This window comes from Lipophrys pholis (genome assembly GCF_963383615.2).
Source record: "Lipophrys pholis genome assembly, chromosome: 21".
Taxonomy (NCBI): domain Eukaryota; kingdom Metazoa; phylum Chordata; class Actinopteri; order Blenniiformes; family Blenniidae; genus Lipophrys; species Lipophrys pholis.
Window position 1 is genome coordinate 18,580,876 of NC_137649.1, and position 21,596 is coordinate 18,602,471.

Consider the following 21,596-nt stretch of genomic DNA (forward strand, 5'->3'; position numbering starts at 1 on the left):
ATATCGGGTTGTTTCTCCTCAACATTCATCGGGGCAGTTATTACACCGTCCAGCAAAATCTAATCACGAGAAGTCCTGAAACAAATGAAAATTATAGTATATCATGCATGTAATAATGGCAGGTTATTATTGGATTTATTCAAAATTCAAGTCAACTTATGTCTCGGCTGGTGGTGTTGAATTTTGGGGAAAACTTAGCTGAGGAAACAGGTGCAAGTACAGAGACAACATGCAACGTTCACAGAAAAATCTCTCAGTGAAAAAAAAAAGAAAAGAAAAAGCTGTTTATGGCGTTTATATTTTATCATTTCAAAGTTGAGATTTCAACTTTAGAGACGTTATCATTGTAAACCTGTTCTGATGGCGGAACAATGCGACCAAGGGGAAATATCCCACCTGGTATTAATCACGCAAAAACAATAAAAAGGAGTAAAAACACAAATTTAGCAGTTCAAGTTTCATCACTTTTATTTACAAAATGATATTTGTTGAGAATGAACAGTTCTGATTGTGGCCGCTGGATGGCGTCGGTGAGCGGGATGAATCAGGGGAAAAACGCGGAAGCGTCCTAACGTTGATCCATCCGAGCCTCCGTAGCTTCAGCCTGCTTCTGTTTAGACACAAACAGCCAGTTAAGTTACTCCACCACGATTTCACCACCGTACCAAGGTAAAATACTTCTCTCTGTGTTACTGGGAGTTTACTAAACCAGAAAGAAGCAGGTTGAACCGTCCGTGACGTGTTTGTTGTCGGCTTTCCTTTGGCAAACTAGCCCCGGCAGCTAGTTTCCTGCTGCTAACCTGCTAGCCGAGTTAACGGGACGATCAGCTGTTCGGATATTTTCTCTTCCGGCATCAGTTTAAATCGACGCTGCGTTTCCCCCCCGAACACGTTTGACCTCGTCTCCGAGCTTGTGTCTCGGTAGGTTGACCCCGGTTGTTGTCCGCAGAGCTTCGAGCGATGGACGCGGCTCGGAGATGACCTGCAGCCTCGGGACCGACACGGACTCTCTCTCTCAGTAGGTCACATTCGAGGTGAGTCTGGTTCCTTTCGAGCCACTAAAAGCTGGAATATAGCGAAGGATGAAGGCTCAGTGTTGTTTTCCTCCACAGGTTTCCACACCAGGGTGACCCATGCTGTCTGATGAGCTTGACTCCAAACCAGAGGTATTGCTCCTGGGCTGTGTTTTGCAATGTGCCACAGCAACGAAATCTCTTTATTAACTATCCTCATCTCGAATGATCCTCTTGCCCTTTGCTGCAGCTGCTGGTGCAGTTTGTGCAGAACGCGTCCATCCCCTTGGTGCAGGGTCTGGAGGATTCCGAGTCCAAACACTCCTGCCTGCCCCTCCTGGCTCCAGCTGACAGCCAGCTGTGCAGCCCCCTGGAGCTCACAGGTCAGAGCATCCTCACTGCAGCACTGTCCACCCCCCCCCCCCCACACACACACACACACTAACTACACAGTCTTATTAGTCATTCTGGTTACTGTATAGGAATATTGCTCCCCCTCATTTGGCTGCAGGCCGGATAGTTTACTGCTGTAATATAAGCAGAACGTCGCAGAATATACATCCTCTGTCAGGACAGCGCAACATAAACGGGGTTGAATTTATATGATACGAGGGAAAGAATTAATTTGTAATGTATAGACTAAGCCTGGACTCTCCCATGTTTTCACTCGAGCTTTGTAATGTCGGGAAAAATGTGTGTCACTTCACGGTGAGGTCCACGCCGAGGCTGCAGGAGCGTTTTGGACATCACGTGTGTGAATTGAATGTTGTGGTAAAGATTTAATTCTGACTTGTCTTGAGTCGTGCACCTTTCATACCCGCACTGAGTAAAGTTCTTGGATCACATATGATGTGATGGGGGACTTCTCTCCTGAACTAATGGAATCTGTTGAACTAATGTCTGATCTGTCTCTCAAACAGATCAGTTCAGAAATAAATTGTGGTGGTCTTACAGTTCAGGTGACTAAATTGTTAAGATGTTCACAACATTTCGATGGCCTACCTACACATAGGGAGTCTATGTTTTGCTCTGGATTATTCAAACCAAGACAAGAACCACTTTTCATTGAAAATGGAAACAAAAAGGCAAATCCGCTCCAAGATGATAGTTGTGCACAAATAGTACATTTATTTAGAAAGACGTGTCATGTTTTTTTTTTTTTTAATAGATCCTCAATAGTTTGTTTGTTTGAACATGAGCCCTGTAAACAGTTTAATCATCATAGGCGGAGTTTCTGTAGAGTTTTTTCCAAGTCTTGTATAATTCAACGTTTCCATCCTCAGATGGAGGCCTGAGCCATGAGCCGGAGAGCGCCCCCTCCCTGTCAGAATTCGGCGGCGTGTCGGAGCAAAGCGCTTTGGTGGTCCAGGCGCATTCTCACCCGCGGGCTTCACCAAGCCCCCCGCCCATTCTGCACGACCTGCAGCAGTCGGACAGCACGTCGTACGTTCTGCTGAACCTCGCCAAAGGTAAACCAACAGCGTCCGTTCATTCAGAACCCTTCACACTTAACGGTTTGATATTCGACACGAAGAAATCAGAGCTGAAAGAATTGGCGTCGCGTGAAATACCCGATAATTCACGTCCCCAGCGCAAACAGATAATTGAAAGAACAAAAAGAAATCAAATGAGATGAATTAGAAGTGAATTTTAGCTGCGACCCAAATGGAGAAGAAGAAGTTGTGCAATAAGAGTCTAAATCTGGTTCTGTGTCTGTACTTGGTCTCCCGATTCAACACGCGGCACTAAAAAGAAACGGGGTGACACATTTTCATGAAGAAACCGATTTATTTTGGCTGCAAGAAATGATCCTTGGCAGGCACATTCTCCTGTTTCATCAGCCCTTGGCAGGAGAGAGAAAAAATTAATTTGGGTCTCTTGACGTCTACCTTTTGTGCAGCGCGCTGCATCCTGCCTGCGACTCGGTGACTGATGTGCCGGATAGAAAAGACACCTCGGCAGAAGAATCTCTCCTGCATTGTTAATGTGCATTCAAATGCTGAGCAGAAGATTGTTTTTGTGTGTCTGTTGGCAGGAATACTTCTAGAATTAAGTCCAAACATCCCAAATTCCAAAGCGTGATGGGACGACAGTAATGAGATCAGAAATGTAACCCAGAGGGACTCGGGCCGTTGGTCTTGTAGAAGAATCTCAATTTTCTTGTTTCTGATTCTCAGTTTTTTTTCTCTCTATTTCCTCTCAGGCATCACAGCGTCCTCAGAGTCGCTGATATTCGCGGCGGATGGCGCCGGGGACGAGGACGACGAGGGAGTGTCGTCGGGGGACTACGGGATCGACGGCAGCGCTCCCTGGTACCTGCGGGTTCAGGAGCTGGCACACGACAGTCTGATCGCCGCCACCAGGGCCCAGCTGGCGAGGGACGCCAAGGCCAGCCAGGACGCCAGAGCTGCCGGCGTCGGCAACGGTAAAGTCACTCCTCTGGGTCGTTCACCTCGCAGTGAAACGCCAATCGGCCTCTGTGAGGTGGTACAGCTATCGGCCATAACATTATGACCAGCGATCGCTTAGCTTTTAGTGACCGGTTCAACTTTTCTACTGTCTTCACCTGCTGATCAGGCCGGAGATACTTTGATACAGTCGTCTAGACCACACGTGTCGAACTCCAGGCCTCGAGGGCCGCAGCCCTGCACGTTTTGCATGTCTCCCAGCTTCAACACAGCTGATTGCAATGAGCAGCTCGTTATCTGGCTTTGTGCTGAATGTGGTGATGAACCATCAGGACATTCAGGGGAGGGAGACATTGAAAACGTGCAGGGCAGCGGCCCTCGAGGCCTGGAGTTCGACACCCCTGGTCTAGACGTTACAGTTCTGTCCTTGTCAAACTCTCAAACCTTGTCCAGTTTCTGCTTTTAATACTTTAATTTTAAGGACAAAATGTTCACCTGCCGTGTGATAAATGCCACTAATAACCGGTGTTATTGTACAAAGCTGCTCGCGTGTGTGTGCAGCGTAAAATCTAAAGTTGGAGAAGAATGAGCAGAAGTTGAGGCCGCGTGCAGGAAGCGGCTCGTATTTCTGATGCGATCAGCTGGTCTACTTACGGCGGGCATCAAAGACGACGCGGGAAGAAACGAGGTTGGCGGGGAGATGAGAATGTGTCGTAATCAGAGCTGACTAAAAAACACCGTGTTCATCATTTCTCATCAGAAGTTCCCCCCCCCAATCAAATTGCATTTGTGGCTTTGTAGAGACGGATGGAGTCTGACAGCAAATATCAGCCAAGCTGTAAATGTCACATCATCGCCAAGCATTGATCATCACCCGGTGCGCACGGCACCGCTGCGTCTGTGATGATTGAGTGTGCTTTTTAGTAATCTGGGTGATGCAGGCCTGAGGGACGGCAGTCGGAGTCAGCGACCAGGCGGAGAGCGCACATGGTCATCTCTTCAAGCGTCACCGAAATGTCTGAATCAAACAATGGCCGCTGGGCTTGAAATATCCTGAATCCCCTTATTTGTCAGCAGCTGATTGAAGCAACTCTGCTGTGTTAGTGAAAATGAACTGCATGAAGACAGGAACTAGGAGAAGCAGCCAGCTCTACTCTGTTAAAAATAAAGAGGCATCACGTACTGTTAAGTGGGAAGCAACAGATTACAAATACTCACATTAAAGAAGTACCCAAAAATACAACTTCCTGCTATATTCTTTCTTAGAAAATGTATTAATCGAGGCTCTCGCCGAGGATGTTTGTTTCGTAAAGGTCTTTGTTTATTTAAAAGAGGAAATTCCTGTTTTGTATTTGCAAAACAAATAGCCCATTGTGTATTTCCTATGTACTTTGTCTCACTGACAGTACAATACGGTTAGAGAGTAACTGACACTGTAATATTTCTGAAAGATATTTTGAGTGTTTTCAACAAACGTACCAAAGAGTTGTAGTTTCTGAAGTGAACAACAGACTGTTTAGGGGACGTTGTGTGTCCATGTCTTTGCTCGTTACCACTCGAATAACCAAAACTACAAAAATCTGAAGGATGATGGTAAAACACAAATGTCTTATCAGGTCATGAAACACAACGTAACATCACCCGCAGGTTTATTTAAAACAGATTAAATGTCGAACTCCCGCTTTAACCTTCTGCACCATCTGTTACAAGGACTGCAGATGATAAATCGCCTCCCCTTGCGAAATCTTTGGGAAGCCCTCCGGCTCCTTGCCCAGGTGTTTACCTTGATTTTCAGGACCTGTTTACGCCGTCGTCCTCACCTGCCAGAACGATGTCTTAATGTGTTGTTTATGTGGCGCTATCTGGCCCGAGCATCTTATCTCACTGTAAGGCCCCGACTCTGATCTAATACCGACTCGGCTGTAGCAATCTGTTAACCCACACCGGGAGCCGGGACCACATCACAAACCATTTCAAGTTCCCTCCACAGGCTGCCTCTTAGATAAAGAATTCAGCCATGACAGCCAAGGTGCTCTGACTCGCAGCTACATCTCTGATCTTTGAACCCCGTCTGAAGCAAATTGCAGCTGGAGGTTCTTCCTAAAAAAAAAAAAACCCAACCTGTGATCTGAGAGTAAAGGAAGTTTTCTTCATGTTTCAGCCAGTTTACTTCCCTGTCCCAACCTGGACCCAGTTTACACGGCTTATCTGCACAAACACCCAGCTGTTTGTTTCTGAAATCTGCCAATACTCTTTTAGTTTAAGTATCTTACATGTGCATATTGGGTTGAAAATCCTGCTTCAGCACTTTTCCCGTTGTAGGACCTTTGACATGTTTCTGGCTTGTAGATCGGCTTGATCCCGTCACCAACTTCATTAGAATAAAGAATTTATGTTGGTTGAAATGGCTCTGCACGCCACTGTAGAGACTGAAAATATTTGATCTCGAGACTGTTTTACATCTCAGATCCCACTGGAGTATGTAAATGTGCAAATAATTCATAAAATAGTTAAGTTTTCAACCACATATATAATGTTCTGACATTTCAAAAACCTACTGAAGGTTGAGTCAACAGACTAAAATAATTTAGCACCAGTTTAGGTCAGGGGTGTCGTACTCATTTTACTTCATTAGCCTCATATAAAAGCACAATTTGACCTCAAGCAGGCCGGAATGGTAGATAATGGTATAATCTATAAATAACTAGAACTCTAAATCTCTCTTAGTGCAACAAAGTTATTAATGTATCATGAAGAAATTCACATTTAATGAACAATCTTTTCACAACACACGGCAACCTGAAATATGAATAAAAGAACAGCAATTTCAACTATTTCACCGTGTGCTGAACAACCTACAGGCCACAGTGGATTTTTATTACATTATTTATATCTTCAGAGGCATAAAATATTTGTCCACACGTAGGTGGAATATAATGATCAGAATAACTGATCACCTGAAGTGATTCACCACATAATACAGGCTAAATTGCGCCTCTGGTGGACAAATAAATATAACGCCGTCAATGTCATGATTTTTTTTGTCTGGAAATTTTCATCAATAATAAAAAATAAACGTTCATGCTCGTGGCATTTTTGATTAACTTCATGATTTGGCGCTTGGTGAATTCTGTCAAATATTCTTTTCTAACCTAATTTAACCTTTTGTGTGATTAAATGAAGATAGTTTACTGAGGCTCAGTGTGCCGCTCCTTCGTCTGTCTCAGCGGCTGTAACGGGAGACCTCTGCTAACCTGCTTTGGATTAGAGATGTTTCCTTCGGCGGTGGGGTGTCGGTCATAGGTGCATTACTGCCGGCGCTCCACAAGCAAAATTGGTGCTGTTAAGACGTGTTGAGCGCAGGGAGTCTGGACGGGTTAAAAAGGGAGTGATTGCATTCAGCTTTGGGTTGTTTACTTTTGGCTGCAGTTGTTCGGCGTGTCCCAGTCAGTGGCCAGTGATTAGCTTTTATAGAGTCAGGCTCCAGAGACCAGCCCCCCCGACTCTCTGGGATCGTTTTCAGCATCATCTCACCAGCTCACTTTTATTTTATTTTTTTTCTTTCCCCTCCCTTTCTGGTTGCCTAGGTGACCACGCACATAGCTTGGTTGCAGACGGGGACAAGCGGGAGCTGCCGTCTCGGACCAGCCGCCCCCTCTCCAAGCAGATCCTGCGCTGCTCGTTCGAGGGATGCTGCAGGACGTTCACCTGGCCGGCTCATCTCAAATATCACCTCAAAACGCACAGGTAACGCACAGAAGTGACGGGTAACCGAATGCAGCGCGTGTACGATTCATTCATTTTCATAAAACTTTGAGTCTTCAAATTAAAAAAGCATTAATGCTGACTTCCAACCAACGCTCATAACGTGACACAAAATACGTGCATACAAGGCTTATATAACAGCAAAAGTGTACACTGCAAAAGCTCAGAAAATAAATCCGAATTGAACTGATTGAAATCATTTTATAGAAGAAAGCATAATTAAAAATCTTGCCAATAACGCCAGACAAATCAGTGTAAATACTAATTAATTGTCTTGTTTACCAGATATTTGAACACTTTCTCATTTGTTGAGTTATTCATCTGAGAAATCACCAGTGATTTTTAAATAAACATGCATCGAAAGAAAAAAACTAAACTAAAAAAAACAACCACTTTCTGTCAGCCCACACACAGTTTTCCTCCCGAGTGCTTCTATGTCTGCCAATTTCAACCTGCCACTACATGGCCAACACCAATGTGTCGCTACAAGGATCATTTCATGTGAAATCAGCAGGTTCCTCCCGTCTTGGATTCACTTAATACTTGATGTATTTAAAGTGCCCGTGTCCAGGAACAAATGTGCAAGTTATTTTGTTCTATTTTAATTTTTCTCTTAAGCCTAAAAGTGCAGAACAATCCCTGAAATGTTTGAACCACGAGTCCCAGAAACTAATGAATTAACTAATATCCATACAACATGAATCAAAGTCTGGTGGAGAAGTTTGTAAAATCTTCTGATCTGACGCTGGATGACTCATAGTCTAGAAATCACAGCCGTTTTATAACTGGAGCCCAGCTGTGTAACATCAAATCCTGTGCCCACAGTCTGGACAGTTAACCAGCAGTGGTACAAGTGTTCCAAACAACACCGGGAGTGTCGATCACACGTGAAGCGAGAGGTTGACATGTTGGGTTCGAGCCGTTCCAGGTGCTTCACGGTTCAGGTGGCGAGGTTGTTCGTGCCGGAGGACGGCTCAGGGGGGGGAAAGAGGAGTGCGGTGGTGCGCCACAGGAGCTCTGGCAGCATCAGTGGAGGAGATCTATTTGTGGCCACCCCGTCTGACCTCGCCGGCCGCCGCAAATGAAAAAACGTGCGCGCAGGACACAGCCAAGCCTTTTCTTTGTGTGTTTATCTCGGCTGGCAGGAATGACCGAATGTTCCGGTGCGGCGCGGAAGGCTGCGGGAAGAGTTTCTACGTGCTGCAGAGGCTGCAGGTTCACATGAGGACGCACAACGGTGAGAAGCCCTTCATATGCAAGGAGAAGAACTGTGGCAAGAAGTTCACCACGGCGGGAAACTTGAAGAACCACAGACGCATACACACAGGTAGAGGAGCCCAAACACGCTGGAAGCAATAACCGACTCGACTCTGCTCATTTAATGCTTCCTTGGTGCAGTCGAGGCTGGAGAATTGAGGAGTCAGCAGCACTGGCGCCTCCATTTCACTGCTGCAATCAGTAACACTACTCTGTCATATTTTATTTAGAGTGACATTAAGATTTCTGATGGCCTGTTCCACAGTCTGCTCCTTCAGTCTAAGACTCAGCTGGCACTATACAGTCCCTATATTTACCAATATAGCTGGAGAAGTACCACTTTATAAGCTACAGCAGACCTATTTAGGATATTTCTGTCATTTGTGCCTTTTCTAAGTGTGTACGGATGCCTCTTCCTCCAGGAGAGAAGCCTTTTCTGTGTGAAGCAGATGGTTGTGGGCGATCCTTTGCAGAGTATTCCAGTCTACGAAAACACATGCTTGTGCATTCTGGTGAGTGGGAAAGAGCCAGCAGCTGCACATCACAGCACTTTCTGTGGCAATTAGCGCGCTATAGATATTCTGTATCGCGGTGGCCGTCACTGCGTCACGGCGGGAAGCATCGCCGGAGACTCATTGGTGTTTGTGTTCCCCAGGTGAGAAGCCTCATCTGTGTGGGATCTGTGGGAAGACTTTCTCACAGTCCGGCAGCCGGAATGTCCACATGAGGAAGAGGCACGGAGAGGAGGGGCTCAGTAGTGAAGGCAGAGAAACAGGTCTCTCTCTCTCTCTCTCTCTCTCTCTCTCTCTCTCTCTGTCTCTCTCTCTCTCTCTCTCTCTCTCTCTCTCTCACACATACAGACTCTGGTATGGATATGCTAATCCTCAAATGATGAGGCTTCCATCAGCCCATACATTTTAAAATGTGCATAGTGATGGTTTAAGTTACATTTAGGAACATCACTTGAATTATTAATGACTTTCTGTGCTTAAAAAATTTATCAGATTTTTATCCTATTTTTTTCTTTCTGGTCTTCAGGGCCAGCAGCTTGAATTGTTTCAGACTTCACATATCTTTTGAAAAAGCAGACGCCACCACTCTGCTGCAGAAACTCTCCTGTCAGGCTTCACGCGACGGGGTCGGACTCTTCTGAGGAGTCCGTAATCACAGAGTTAAAGCAACACACTCACTCAGATTCACATCTTCTCGCCTCCACCTCACCAATAACTGAGATAAATAGATGCAGGAGTGGATGCTTACTGTAAAGCTTCTCACTGCAGCTGAGGGATGTTTACTCAGGTTCACTACCTCCGTCCTTGGGATCACTTTCCCAGCCATTCAAGATTAAAAGCTTCCTTCAGTTTGCTCTTCACATTGGGGGCTAATTGGACCAAATAAGCTCAAATTCATGTTCAGCGCAGAACAATGACGGGCAGACGACACATTTGCCTCCTTGTCACATTTCTGCGAGCTGTAGGGAAGCACCGCAGCTGAATCACCGCAGAGGAAACGCTGCCAAAGCTCTAATTATAAACAGCAGATTTATTCGGGTCAGCCTCCCCAAAGAGGATGGTCTTTTGTAAAAACGGAGCAAAGGAAGATGCAGTTGCACAACAGACTGCTGGTTTCTGTGTTATTTATACATAACAGGGTTTGTGGATTAATTATTAAATTGGCTGTGTTGGAACAGCTACAATCAACAAAAAAAGTAAAAGAAATCAATTCTCATGCGACGGTCAAAAGGTAAAGTTAGTAATAATGAGCAGACTTCTCCCCCCCCCCCCCCCCCCCCCCCCCCCCCCCACTTTCAGCCAACGCGCTCAGAAGTGCGTCAGAAGTTGGATGATATTTTTGAGGGGAAAGTAAAAGTTTGACGTCTTGTCTGCGCCCGACAGGTGAGGCTCTGACACAAAGCAGCCTGCTGGAGGCAGACGGCGAGAACGGAGACGGTATGGTCACAATGACGACAGCCGTGGAACCCATGAATCTCCATCACGCCATGTTGAGATCTCCAGGTACGTGATCCAGCGTACAGCGTGCGAGAGAGAATCCCAACACAGCAGCTCTGCAGTAAACACTCATCTCGCAAAGCTCTTAATGTGCCGCTAATCTCACAGAAGCTGACTCCACTGGTGGCGTTAGTAGTTGTTTTTGTGTGTGTTTTTTCTAACCACCACTACTCTTTGTCACCCTGGATATTTTGTTTTGCCTCTTTGTGATCTTTGAACACGTCACTTGACATTCATTTCCAGTTCTTCTGTAATTTGCAGTATTTTACACTGTGGAAAATCACATTTTAAAAATCTTCAAATGGTCACTGTCCAAGTTACAACCAAATATAACTCAGCCATCCGACAGCTTTTCTGAAGGTTTTTTTGTTTCCAGAAAGGTTTGCAACTCTAAAGGTAACAAATAACTTGGCAAACACACGAGACTTTCTGACGCAGCATCAGTGTTTTGATCAGGCCTTTTTTTTTTCTTGTTGTGGTCTGACAGCTACCTTTAAAAAAATAAATAAAGAGATGCTGTTGTGAACGTGTGAATACATAATTAGTTCAGCCTTGGACAAAAGATATTGAGGCACAAACAGGATCGTCTGGAGACGAGCAGTTTGAATTAACTTGACTTCATCTGTTGACTTTGTCCGCCCCTTTGAGGAGGATATTAATTATTACACATCATAGAGTCCTGCACTGTCCTGGTGCGTGTTACAATTCATCAAGGACTCCACTCTGGATTTTAATGGCGAGGATCTGCTGGGCCGGACGTTTCCAGCTCGGTGGTCTCGGGGATTACATCCCTGCTGGCTTCGTTGATCTGTGACTTTCAGCTCATGTTACAGCACCGAGCAGAGAACATTTAGTCATTAATCGGAGAACATAGTTGGTTCAAATATCTCAACAGTTTGGCTCATGAGTGAAGATACACAGGAGCTATTAGTATCTGTTGTCATCTATGCTCGTGACCTTTGTTCCCACTTCTCCTGACTTTCTGCTTCTGACCAGTTCACTGTGTTTGCATCCTTCCTTACAGGCTCTGAAGATTCCGTGGTTGTTCTCTCGCAGCCTCATGAACTGGTGACCATGACAACGGAGGGCCATGCATATGGAGAAGATGTGGTCACTCTGCTGTAGTCTGCACACACACACGCACTGCCTCTCCCAGCGGTGTCGCACCCACAGCCAGCGGACTAAACATAGATACGCGTTTGTAAAAAAACGACTTAACTCTTGTAGATATTTGTAATTAGCAACCGATGATGGTTTTATTTTGACAAGTGTGAAAATGGCAAAAGTTTGTACAAACATTTTTTTTTCTCCTCGTGTTTTTGAAAAGTAGTACTCCCAAAGAAATACTGAGACGGGTTCTAAGAGTTTATAAAACTAATGGGTCAGTGGTCACTTAAGAAAAATCAGCACCGGACATCTGAGTGGCTGATCTGCCCATTTTAAATGAACCATATCGTCCCTCATACTATTTATAAACCATTGTCATTAGAAACTGCTGTAGAGAGTATGTCACGGTGCTGCATGTAAACACTGGTTTCGCACAACCGGCCTCATGAGACTGGTCACACTGTTTATCAGCCACTGTTAAATGGGGGAAGAAAAAAAAAAAAAAAACAGCGTCTATTTAAAACTAATTATATATCCAGCAATGCAAAGAGCTGCCTGAGCAGCAACATCTATCATTTAGCCTCCAGTGCTTCACTTGTTCTCTCAGTAAACTAGCACATTGCTCTTTTTCAGCTCAATATAATAACACTTGAGAATAATTGCTTTTCAAAATGAAATTAAGAAGTACTCATGAGGTTAGTTAACAAACAGCAGACGTGTAGGGTTCTCAGGCGGTGTTCACATTGCACGCAAAGTGACTCATGACCAGGCCACTTTCATATATGGTCCTAAATCCGTTGCAATACTTTGCGTACTTTGCTTTCTTACAAACAGCGGACATGAAGCCATGACACAGAATGCTGCTGTACATTAAAAATGTGGCTTTTCCTCCCTGAATATTTGATGTGGATCGTCGCAGTACTGGTTTAGATCGCAATTGATATCACAACACTTCTTGTTTCATATTCAGTGTCATGTCTTATTCCGTGCATGCGGGTCACCCGAGGAACATTTAAAGCAGCTCTGCGGAGAAATCTGAAATGTGCAGTGTGAACGTGGCCCCGGAGGAGTAGTGCACATTACTTGTGTTAGTGAAGACGGCGCCTCCGCTAGTCGCTCGTCCTCAGCGGATCTTCAGGTGATGGAAGTGGTCCAACGTGGCACCGAGAGCCCAGCTGGCCTCCACATTGTTCACTTTCTTTGTCAGCTAGAAAAAAAAAAAAAAAAAAACACCAAATCTCTCAAATGACTTTTGTATTTACTTAAATAAAAAAAGTAACTGAGTTTTATCGCTTCTTTTGATTCATGGATTCAAGTTGGAGAGAATTTACGAAATGACAAGTCCTAGTTGAGGCCGTAGTCCTGCCTGATACGGTGTGACCTTCACCTTCCTGCTGCAACACACCTGCTTTTAATGAGAACACCTTCCTACACTAGTGGACGTTTTGGTCAAATATCCTACAGCCATATATGAAAACATCATGTTGCTTTACCATCATGACGCAACAGCCTAAATCAAGAGATCACAAGACAACATATTATATAAAACAAATTTGGCTCATTTAAAAAAAAAAAAATAAAAGTCTGTTGGAACAGAACGTGTTTGAGAAATGCAGGACTGCTGCTCCCAGGACCAGGATCCAGCTCCACGGCTTCACGACTTTTAAGTACTGTCTATCTGTGTCAACATTTTTTTTGTTTTTATTATTTTTTAAACGAATGCCAGCTTAAAGAAAAAAGGATCAGACTTGGATGTTTTCTAATGCTGATGAGCGCTTTGATATATATTAATAACTGATGATTTCGATGTTAGTTTTTTTTTTTGGCTTTGGCTCGTTATTAAAAGCAGTTCAGCCGTATCGTGCCATTTTCACAACTCAACTGCAAAAGATTCATCCTTCTACTTATTAAACAAAAATGTGTTCAGTCAAGATTTGAATTGTACAGTGAATGTTTGAACACGGCAGGTAAATGGGAAAGTTTAAATTCTAATGAACATATAGAAGTGCAGGGTTATAATTTTCCTTTGACGTCACTTCCCAGACAAACACCAGCCAACCTACTGTACAATAAAACAATACCACTAATCTGTACGTACACAGTGAATTTGTTGAATGTACTGCAGACGCAACTTCATTCATCATGTAAAGTCATTGAGAATAAAAAGGATAATTTGCTAGAAAATTACACCTGGGCCAAAAAGGAAATTGAAATTCAAAGCGGTCGTCAAGCAAAATACGAAACTGTAATTTTATGGGCAAACTCCATTATTATGCCTGCAAACTAGTTAATGCCTGTCATCTGGCAGACATGACATCGGGGGGAGGGGGGGGGGGGATAAAACAGCTGAATGAAGTGAGAATGTCTCTGAACTCTGAGGTTGTCTTTGTCTAAATCACAGACGACTGCACTCTGTTAACGTACAATTTTAATGACAAGAATCAAGTGAAGGACGGAGAAAGATTAACGATACCTGTGTCTTTTTATTTCTTTTTTTAAAACCGCCTTTTTATTCATACCGTCTGAGCAACGCTGCTTGAAAATCAAAAAAGCCGATACGCTACATTCTTAACACTAGGTTTTATTGCATAACCTCACCTGTAGCACGGAGCTCTCCTTGAAGCCGAAGCCATCCTTGAGAAGACACGTGATGTAGGTCATGTCCAGACACAGGAACGGACTGACGGGAGGGTTCTTGCTCATCTTATTGCACACTGAGCACAGGGAGAGGAAGTCATATCTGTTAGGTTGGATAATCAGACATCTGTATTCTGCCGAGAGGATGAAGGCAGGATTTCAGATAGAAACGGGGGTCCATTGAGATGCACGCTGTGTCTCAAGTACAAGGTGCTGCAGATCTGTCATGGTAATGATGCATTCCTCATTCGCCCATCTCACCCTCTTTGGCTCGCTTCTTGAAGTCTCTGACCTCCAGCGTCCCTCCTTGGACTCGATCTGCGGGAGGGGTGATCGGGGTCATCACGCACACACTTTGAGATGATATACCATTCATTACAAGAGTGGATTTACATGCACATTTCCATAATACTAATAACAGAGAATGTGGCCTTTCAGCTTAGACTGGCAGAGGATAGCAATTTCTGTAATACCGACACACCTATATCTCACCAAATCCTATGAGACAGGTGCAGATGACTCACATTTCCCTGCCTCTGTCTAGCATGTAATGGAATGGATAATAACACCCTGCTGGCTCTGTATAATTATATAAGGTGTACGGAGAGAGTGTGCGTGTGTTTGTGCGCGCGTGTGTGTGTGCGCACACTAACCGATGAGGCCTGCATCCACAGCTCTGTCAAAGTAATAGGAGAATGCATAGAAAACGTTGTTGTCCTCCAACTCGTACGGCTGATGAATAATCCCCTTCACCACCTTAAGTACTTCCTGATAACAAAGCTTATATCCCACATAACCTGGGAAAAAAAACAAAAAAAAAACAGGCTGCAGTGTAATTTATGCTTGTTTTGACATGTTTATTGCACATCACAAACTGTTACGGCATGTATTTGTCTCCAATCGCCGATATGATCACAGCATTTAAGCTCTGTGTTTGTTGTCAGCTAAAAGTTTCGGTCTGACACGGGGGGAATGGAGGGGGAAGAGGATGTTTTCAAAGTTCTCCCCAAGACTGTAGCTTTGGAATTAAGTCGACTCGTATTGTGTCAGATTTGAATTAAGAGGCGGCTTACCATCAGGGTCCCCGCTCACTCGATAGGTTAGCCCTCCAAAGCTCCATTCGTCCCTGAACTTCTTTGGCAGGCAGGAACTTTTGAAAACCCGCCACTCCAGCCCTGTGACGGCACAGACGTGTTTAATCATCTTCCCACAAGGTTGTCGCCGTCTCAGAACTCAGCCAGTCACTCACACAATTTCTTCTAAAGCTCTTTGGTGATTCGGAGCAGGGCCATTGTTAAAAAAAAATAAAAAATAAAAATAAGGAAAGAGTTGACGTACGTGTGACAAAAAAAAAAGAATACGCCACTTCTGTCTTGTTATCCAAAACTCTCCGTATTTAGAGAGGACGGCATGAAAGGAAATGCCACAGAGGCCATTTGGACTGAGTGTGTGTCAGTGAGAGAAAAAGAAAGCTTCATGTACGGCACAGTACCTTCTGCACCCAGAGCGCCCAGCGTGGCGAGCCGTGCCGCCATTAGTCCACGTCCAAGGTAACTGAGTGGAGGCGAGAGATTGGTAGACAGTTACGAAGCCAGCAGGGACAGACTGGCCTATTTGTATTTGCTCTGAGCACGTAAAGTGGTGTCTGCTTCTTATTTTTCACACGCTAATGACTGAACAGATATTACAAGTTTGACTCATTAAAAACTAAACCGAGTCAGCGGCATGTGTATAACAACCAGAGGCCCATTTACAACTAGAGAAATACTTGAATATAACATTTGATTAGGGAATAAAAAATAAATAAATAAATAAATAAATAACAGACTGCCTTCTGTTTCTCAGTTTATTACCTGTATGTGTACAACTCGTATGTCGAATTGAAGAAGTCAAATTTGGCAATGTAATCAGCAACGGGAACACTTTCAATGGTTTTCTATAAAAGAAGAAGAGGAAATCATAAGTAATAAGTGGAAACTTTTTTTTTTTTCTAGTTAAGGCTAAACACTCGACCTTCAGTTTGGGCAGGAAAGTGATCTGAGTGGATCCTCCTCCCAGGTCCAATATTCCCACCGTCTTCTTCGTTTGCGCTTTAAGGTGACCTGAAAATATTCCCGACTTTAATCCGCCAGCCACAACACACACCAGCTAATCAGTTACACCTCAGACGTTATCTTCAAAGGGCCTGTTTGGCACCCATACACAAGCGTGACGTAGAAAATCGCAACACTGGGTGTGATAACGATCAGACAAATCCCCTCTGAGCAACCAATTCAGAGCTGTTCATGGGTGTGCAGGGCGACGCCAAGCTCGAGTTGGAAGCGCACAAAACTTGGTAACTTTTGTGTAACCTAGGAAAGATAATCAGCGCTATAAGCATGGACACGAGTTTACAGCACATACCTGTCAGAAAGTTCAGAGATATCCAAGCCAGGATCCCTATATTTAGAACACAAGGATCATTTTTAGAAAAGCTGACGGCACCTTCTCGTGCACATGTGAGGTGGAGCTTTTAATTCTATCAACACGGCTGAAACGCTGACAAATCAATAACATCGCAGCACAACAGGAAACATTTTTTTCGGCATATAATTACAGACTTAGGGGGTTAGAGTGACTTTGTGGTGAAGAGATACTTCATTGTTTTTTTTCTTTTTCTTTTAAGTGTCATCATCAAAAACAGCAATTCAGTTTGATGCCTTCACGAGGTGGAAACTGCACAGTGCCAGAACAACGCTGGTGCAAAAATCCTGCGGAAAGGACCGGAGCGTCTGTGACGGCTGACGGATGTGTTGCTTCTCCGGACAGAGTGTGGGCAGACGTTACCTTCGTTTGTGCCGTTCATTATGCTGACGCAGTTGTCTGGGACTGAAAAGGGAGACTCGTCAAACACGTGTTGGACCTGTGGGGGGGGGAGAGAGTGGAGGAAGTGGAGAGTGATAGCGCCGGGGAGCCAAGGAAAGCGTTGGTGAAATGACCCTAATGTTATCTACTGTAATGGTAGCTCATCCAGCGGTGCCCTCCGCTTGAAGGGATTAATTAATTCCCTTGGGGGGGATTAATAAAGTATCATTTATCTTCCAAGGTGTCCCGGGGCTATCCATTACTATCTTATCCCCTCCACAAGAGCCTTCCATGCTGAGCTCTGATAACAATACTTTCCCTCTTGCCTCCGTACTACCTGCCATAGCAGTGGACATGTGCTCCGCTTCTCTGCTGGTTAAGAGGTTGTTCTTCCTCCTGAATGTGTCAAGACAGTGTTGCACCTAACAAGTCCCTCGTGATAAAGGACTGCAAACTGCTTTGCAGTGTCACAGTGCTTTGTAAACAATACACCCCTGTACCTGCTCCAGCAGAGCCCGGGCTTTCTCCGCAGACAGCAGTCGGAGTCCGGCCGTGGCTCTGAGGAACAGGGGAGTTCGTTTCCACTCCAGACGAGGCACCGTCTTCTTGGCCACCTTCAGCAGCATCCTCACCGTCTGCCCGGCCTTTAGAAGCAAAACACAGTGCTCACTAGGAAGCAGCGCCGCACGGAAGGGTCTGCTGACAACAGGGCGACTGGTCAGTTCTCACTTCACCCACTCCCTTTTCATCGGCAGTGTGACATCACAGGGGGAGGCCAAGCAGCAGGGTTTGAGAATACAACGCGGAGTCGGGGAGACATTTTCCTTCCAACTCGATAGAATTGATCAGGTTTGACGATGAACTCACCGTTTCAGGGTCGTCAGCATACGCGGACAGGCCGGGCTTTATGGAGTGGAACATCTCATTGTCCAAAAGGGGCAGCTCGTCTGTGGGATACAAACATCCCCACACATCAAATATGTAGCAGCTATTAAAAGCATTAAGAGGCCTAATCTGCTTAGCATACGTATCCAAAATACATCCTCTTATTCAGGAGGAGGTTGTTGACTTAAGTCTCACAAAATAGGATTATTACAGAAAGAGTAAGTTAAGTAAAAAAAAACGTAAAAAAACAAACAAGTTGAATTCAAAGAGTTGTGAGAACAGAAAGAGCGTTTGCTCCTATATTTCACTTTAATTAACACCTACCAGCAGGTGCTGCAAAACAAGACCATTAATCGGCTGTACCTCTCTCCAGGTGTCTTACAATTAGTTTACATACATTACGCAGCACTATTTGCACTGCTGCTCTCCATGAATACAGGCACGAAAGGAGGAAAACAGCAGAGGGGAAGCGCCCGAGAGTATTACCTGAGCCACTCCGGATGAAGGTGTAGATGTGAACGCGTGTCCCCGTGCTCCCTGCGTCAAACATCACGGCGTAGAAGATGCGGCTGTGGTTCGCCGGCCGGCTGAGACCGGGAAGGATCCCGGACAAATCCAGGAGAGAGGTCCTGAACTGAGCCCGACTCAGCCCGGCGACGACGAGCAGGACCAGGAGGGGAAGCGTCGCGGTGGGCTCCATCTTCTCTCTGAACGTTCCACCCAGAAGATAAATATATAAACAATAAAGACACACAACAGCACTGCTTTGAGACGGTGGCTCAAACATCTGCTGACAAGCAGCGATCAGGTCATTTACGCTGTTGTTGTTTTTTTAACCACACCCCCGTCAGGCACTCCGACCAACCGCAGGGGCGAAGCCCAAAGATCCACTTCTCCAACTGCCTCATCAGCTCCGACACAATCCTCACATGTCGCACCTAAACTGCTCAACTTAAAACTCTTTGATCTGGATGTTCGAGGCACGGCACGGCAGCTCAGGCGAGTCCCAACAGAATCATGAAATGATAAAAGGGTCAGCGAGGCGTTGCTTTGAGAAACCCCCGCTGGGACTCTTGTCACAGCGATTACACCCGAATTACAGAGACTGAGGACGTAGCGATTTCCAATTTAGCTTTCCCCTAATTTCAGGCGTTTTACTTTACGCTCGCTTTAGTGTGACAAACGTCTCAGCTGGACACGAGAGTAATTGGATCTGCAACATGACGGCAAACTTTGCCACTGTGTTTGCGTTTATTTTATATTTGGATGAACCGGCGTGTAAAAAAAAAACAGAGCGTCAGCTCCAGTTTAACTCCCTCAGGTTTCATTTGTCTAAATGAGACCGTTTCCATTGATGTTCCAGAATGTTTACTCATTTAAAAGCCGACTCCCATTCAAAATGTTACAAAAACTCCAAATATCAAAATTCATCAATCTGCGTAAATCTCAGAGCCTGCTGTGTGTGCAGGATACTGCCAAATGCTGGGGGGAGATCTGGTGCAATCATAGGCAATCACTAATTTTCTTTGGATATTACACATGGGCATGAATGTCTGCTGCCAATAAAATATTACCCAGAACTCTTATGAGATGATATAAGCCTTGGGAATGAAAAATAAGGACTGCGTCAGGCCGAGAGAAGCTAAATATTTGACAATAATTCACACAGTGGAAAAGTAACTGAAGTAGTTTGAACATGTTCATGGTCATCTCTTTGTGAATCGTTTCTCCAGAATTCCAGATTTGTGAGACTTTTAAAAAAAAAGAAAACTGACGCATGAGCACGATAAGCTTCCAAGTGATTTGGGATGATTTAGGCTACTTTCTGAAGCAGTTGCTTAATTTTCAATCCAACACACGACCTGTGTGACACCGGCTATTTCATTACTGAAATGAGCAAAGTCTTATCGTCGCATTAACACAAACGAAGCGGACAATTTTTTCCATAAAAACCTACAACTCCTACAGTGCCAATAAAGTTAATAATCCACAAGCAGCCGATCGCTGACCAGAGGCGGGATTCATCTGGCTGTATGGGAGTTTGGTGGATTAATATAGTTGCCCAAAGATTCAATAATGTACTATTTTTTTTTATCTTCAGAGCAGATAATAGTGTGAGTCAATAACATTCACAGCCGTACACAAACTGAGAAACAGTCAAGGAAACAACCAAAGGTGAAACGTGAAATTACAGGTGCTGCTCGAAACATTACAATAGAATGGAAAACATATATGGTTTATGTATAAAGAGAAACTTTCATATAATATTTCAACACTTTATTAAAATTTTCCAAATCATTTTAGTGTATAAGTCATGAAAATCAAAACTACTTAATTTCAAATATTAGAATACTGCGTTAGTATTCTTGAATACAGTGTTGGTAGTAATCTAGAAATGTATATTAGCACTAATGTAGATTACTGTGTGTGTTAGTGCAATTCTAGAATACTGTTAGTAGTATTCTAATATTATGAGTATTCTAGAATACTGTTCGTAGCATTCTAGTATTATATGTTAGTATTCTAGCATACTATTAGTAGTATTCTAGCTTAGTATTATAGAATATTGTGTTAGTAGTATTCTACAACACTGTTGGTAACATTCACGATTTTATGTTGGTATTCTTGAACACTAATATTTAACACTAGACTACTACTGTACTAAGTATCCTAGAATACTACTATCTATTCAATTCAATTCAATTTATATAGTACCACACACAACAGTCATTTCTAAGTGCCGAAATGATGTGGAATACTAATAACCAGATATTTTCAATATTGTTGACAAGAGGCCCCAATATTCGCTTATCAATATTTTAAAAACATTTTTAATTTCACGACTGTAAAAAAACCTGATATTCTAAACGTGTCGTTCACTTATTCAGACACATTAACGGTGGTTTGTTAATATACTGTTAAAAATACTTCGCCGTCGCGAACAACACTGACACGGTGTCGATGTAAACTTTTACTTTTCCCAACCTCCAGCTGATGTTATATCGCTTTAGTTTCCAGAGTTGAGTTAGTTTAATCGCCGCTTAGCTTCAGTGAATCAGCCTGATGTTACTGAAGTTCGTAAGCTAACTGGAGCCTGTCGCGTGCCACCGGCGGTTAAAGGCAACGAGCGCGTGAGTTTAGCAGATAATAAAACCTCGTTAAAAAAAAAACACGAAGCACACGGTACACGAAGCGGCGATAACTTTCCTGAGCATTAAGTGGATATTAAACCTCCCAGGACTCACCATGATATCCCAGCGGAAAAACCCCCCCCCCAGCCCCCACCACAATTCTTCCACAGCGTGTCTGACGTCACCAGGACCGCGTACGCACGTGCTCGTCGGAACAAACCCAAACAGGGCCAGTGAAGCACACGTGGTTCAGTCCGCGCTACAAAAACAAACACTAAGTTATGGCGTTCATATTACATAAGGAGGAACTATATGTTTACGTACGTTCCCCCTGAGGAGCTCAGTACATATGTACAAAGACATAATGCACATATGAAGACGCAATGGTTTGTGAAGGCTTGACGTCTCACTTTTCAGTTTCCAAACATTAATAAGTGCAGGTAATTGGCTTCATAGTTGTGGTCATTTTGAGCACACTTGTGCTTGATTTCATTTGAAATCAATCCAAATGTTGTTTATTTCAAAGTGAAAATGTCCTCC

The 21,596-nt window shown here is 44.1% G+C and overlaps 2 protein-coding genes across 6 annotated transcripts; one reads left to right on the forward strand and one right to left on the reverse strand.

The window, feature by feature from the left end:
- Window positions 1-445: 445 nt before the first annotated feature.
- Window positions 446-21,278, reverse strand: entpd5b (ectonucleoside triphosphate diphosphohydrolase 5b). Of its 4 annotated transcripts, none has more exons than XM_080490355.1 (15): window positions 21,171-21,278; window positions 18,412-18,632; window positions 17,908-17,987; window positions 17,541-17,684; window positions 17,023-17,098; window positions 16,600-16,635; window positions 16,210-16,298; window positions 16,050-16,132; window positions 15,689-15,750; window positions 15,270-15,371; window positions 14,850-14,993; window positions 14,458-14,514; window positions 14,158-14,273; window positions 12,643-12,766; window positions 446-610 (listed from the first exon to the last, which is right to left on the reverse strand). In XM_080490355.1, the coding sequence occupies exons 2-14, from the start codon at window positions 18,623-18,625 to the stop codon at window positions 12,683-12,685; spliced, it is 1,287 nt and encodes a 428-aa protein (XP_080346481.1). In that variant the 5' UTR covers window positions 18,626-18,632; window positions 21,171-21,278; the 3' UTR covers window positions 446-610; window positions 12,643-12,682. The 4 variants fall into 4 exon arrangements, with proteins under 4 accessions (XP_080346481.1, XP_080346483.1, XP_080346482.1 ...); XM_080490357.1 differs by lacking the exon at window positions 446-610 and adding an exon at window positions 2,786-2,856; XM_080490356.1 differs by lacking the exon at window positions 446-610 and adding an exon at window positions 11,686-12,033.
- znf410 (zinc finger protein 410) lies at window positions 547-12,847 on the forward strand. 2 transcript variants are annotated; one of them, XM_080490352.1, is made up of 12 exons: window positions 547-669; window positions 950-1,034; window positions 1,113-1,166; window positions 1,264-1,396; window positions 2,297-2,482; window positions 3,217-3,438; window positions 7,009-7,168; window positions 8,332-8,513; window positions 8,866-8,955; window positions 9,099-9,218; window positions 10,339-10,458; window positions 11,477-12,847. In XM_080490352.1, exons 3-12 carry the CDS (start codon window positions 1,134-1,136, stop codon window positions 11,575-11,577), a joined length of 1,347 nt encoding a protein of 448 aa, XP_080346478.1. In that variant the 5' UTR covers window positions 547-669; window positions 950-1,034; window positions 1,113-1,133; the 3' UTR covers window positions 11,578-12,847. The 2 variants fall into 2 exon arrangements, with proteins under 2 accessions (XP_080346478.1, XP_080346479.1); XM_080490353.1 differs by having other exon boundaries at window positions 577-669; window positions 950-1,018.
- Window positions 21,279-21,596: the final 318 nt, after the last annotated feature.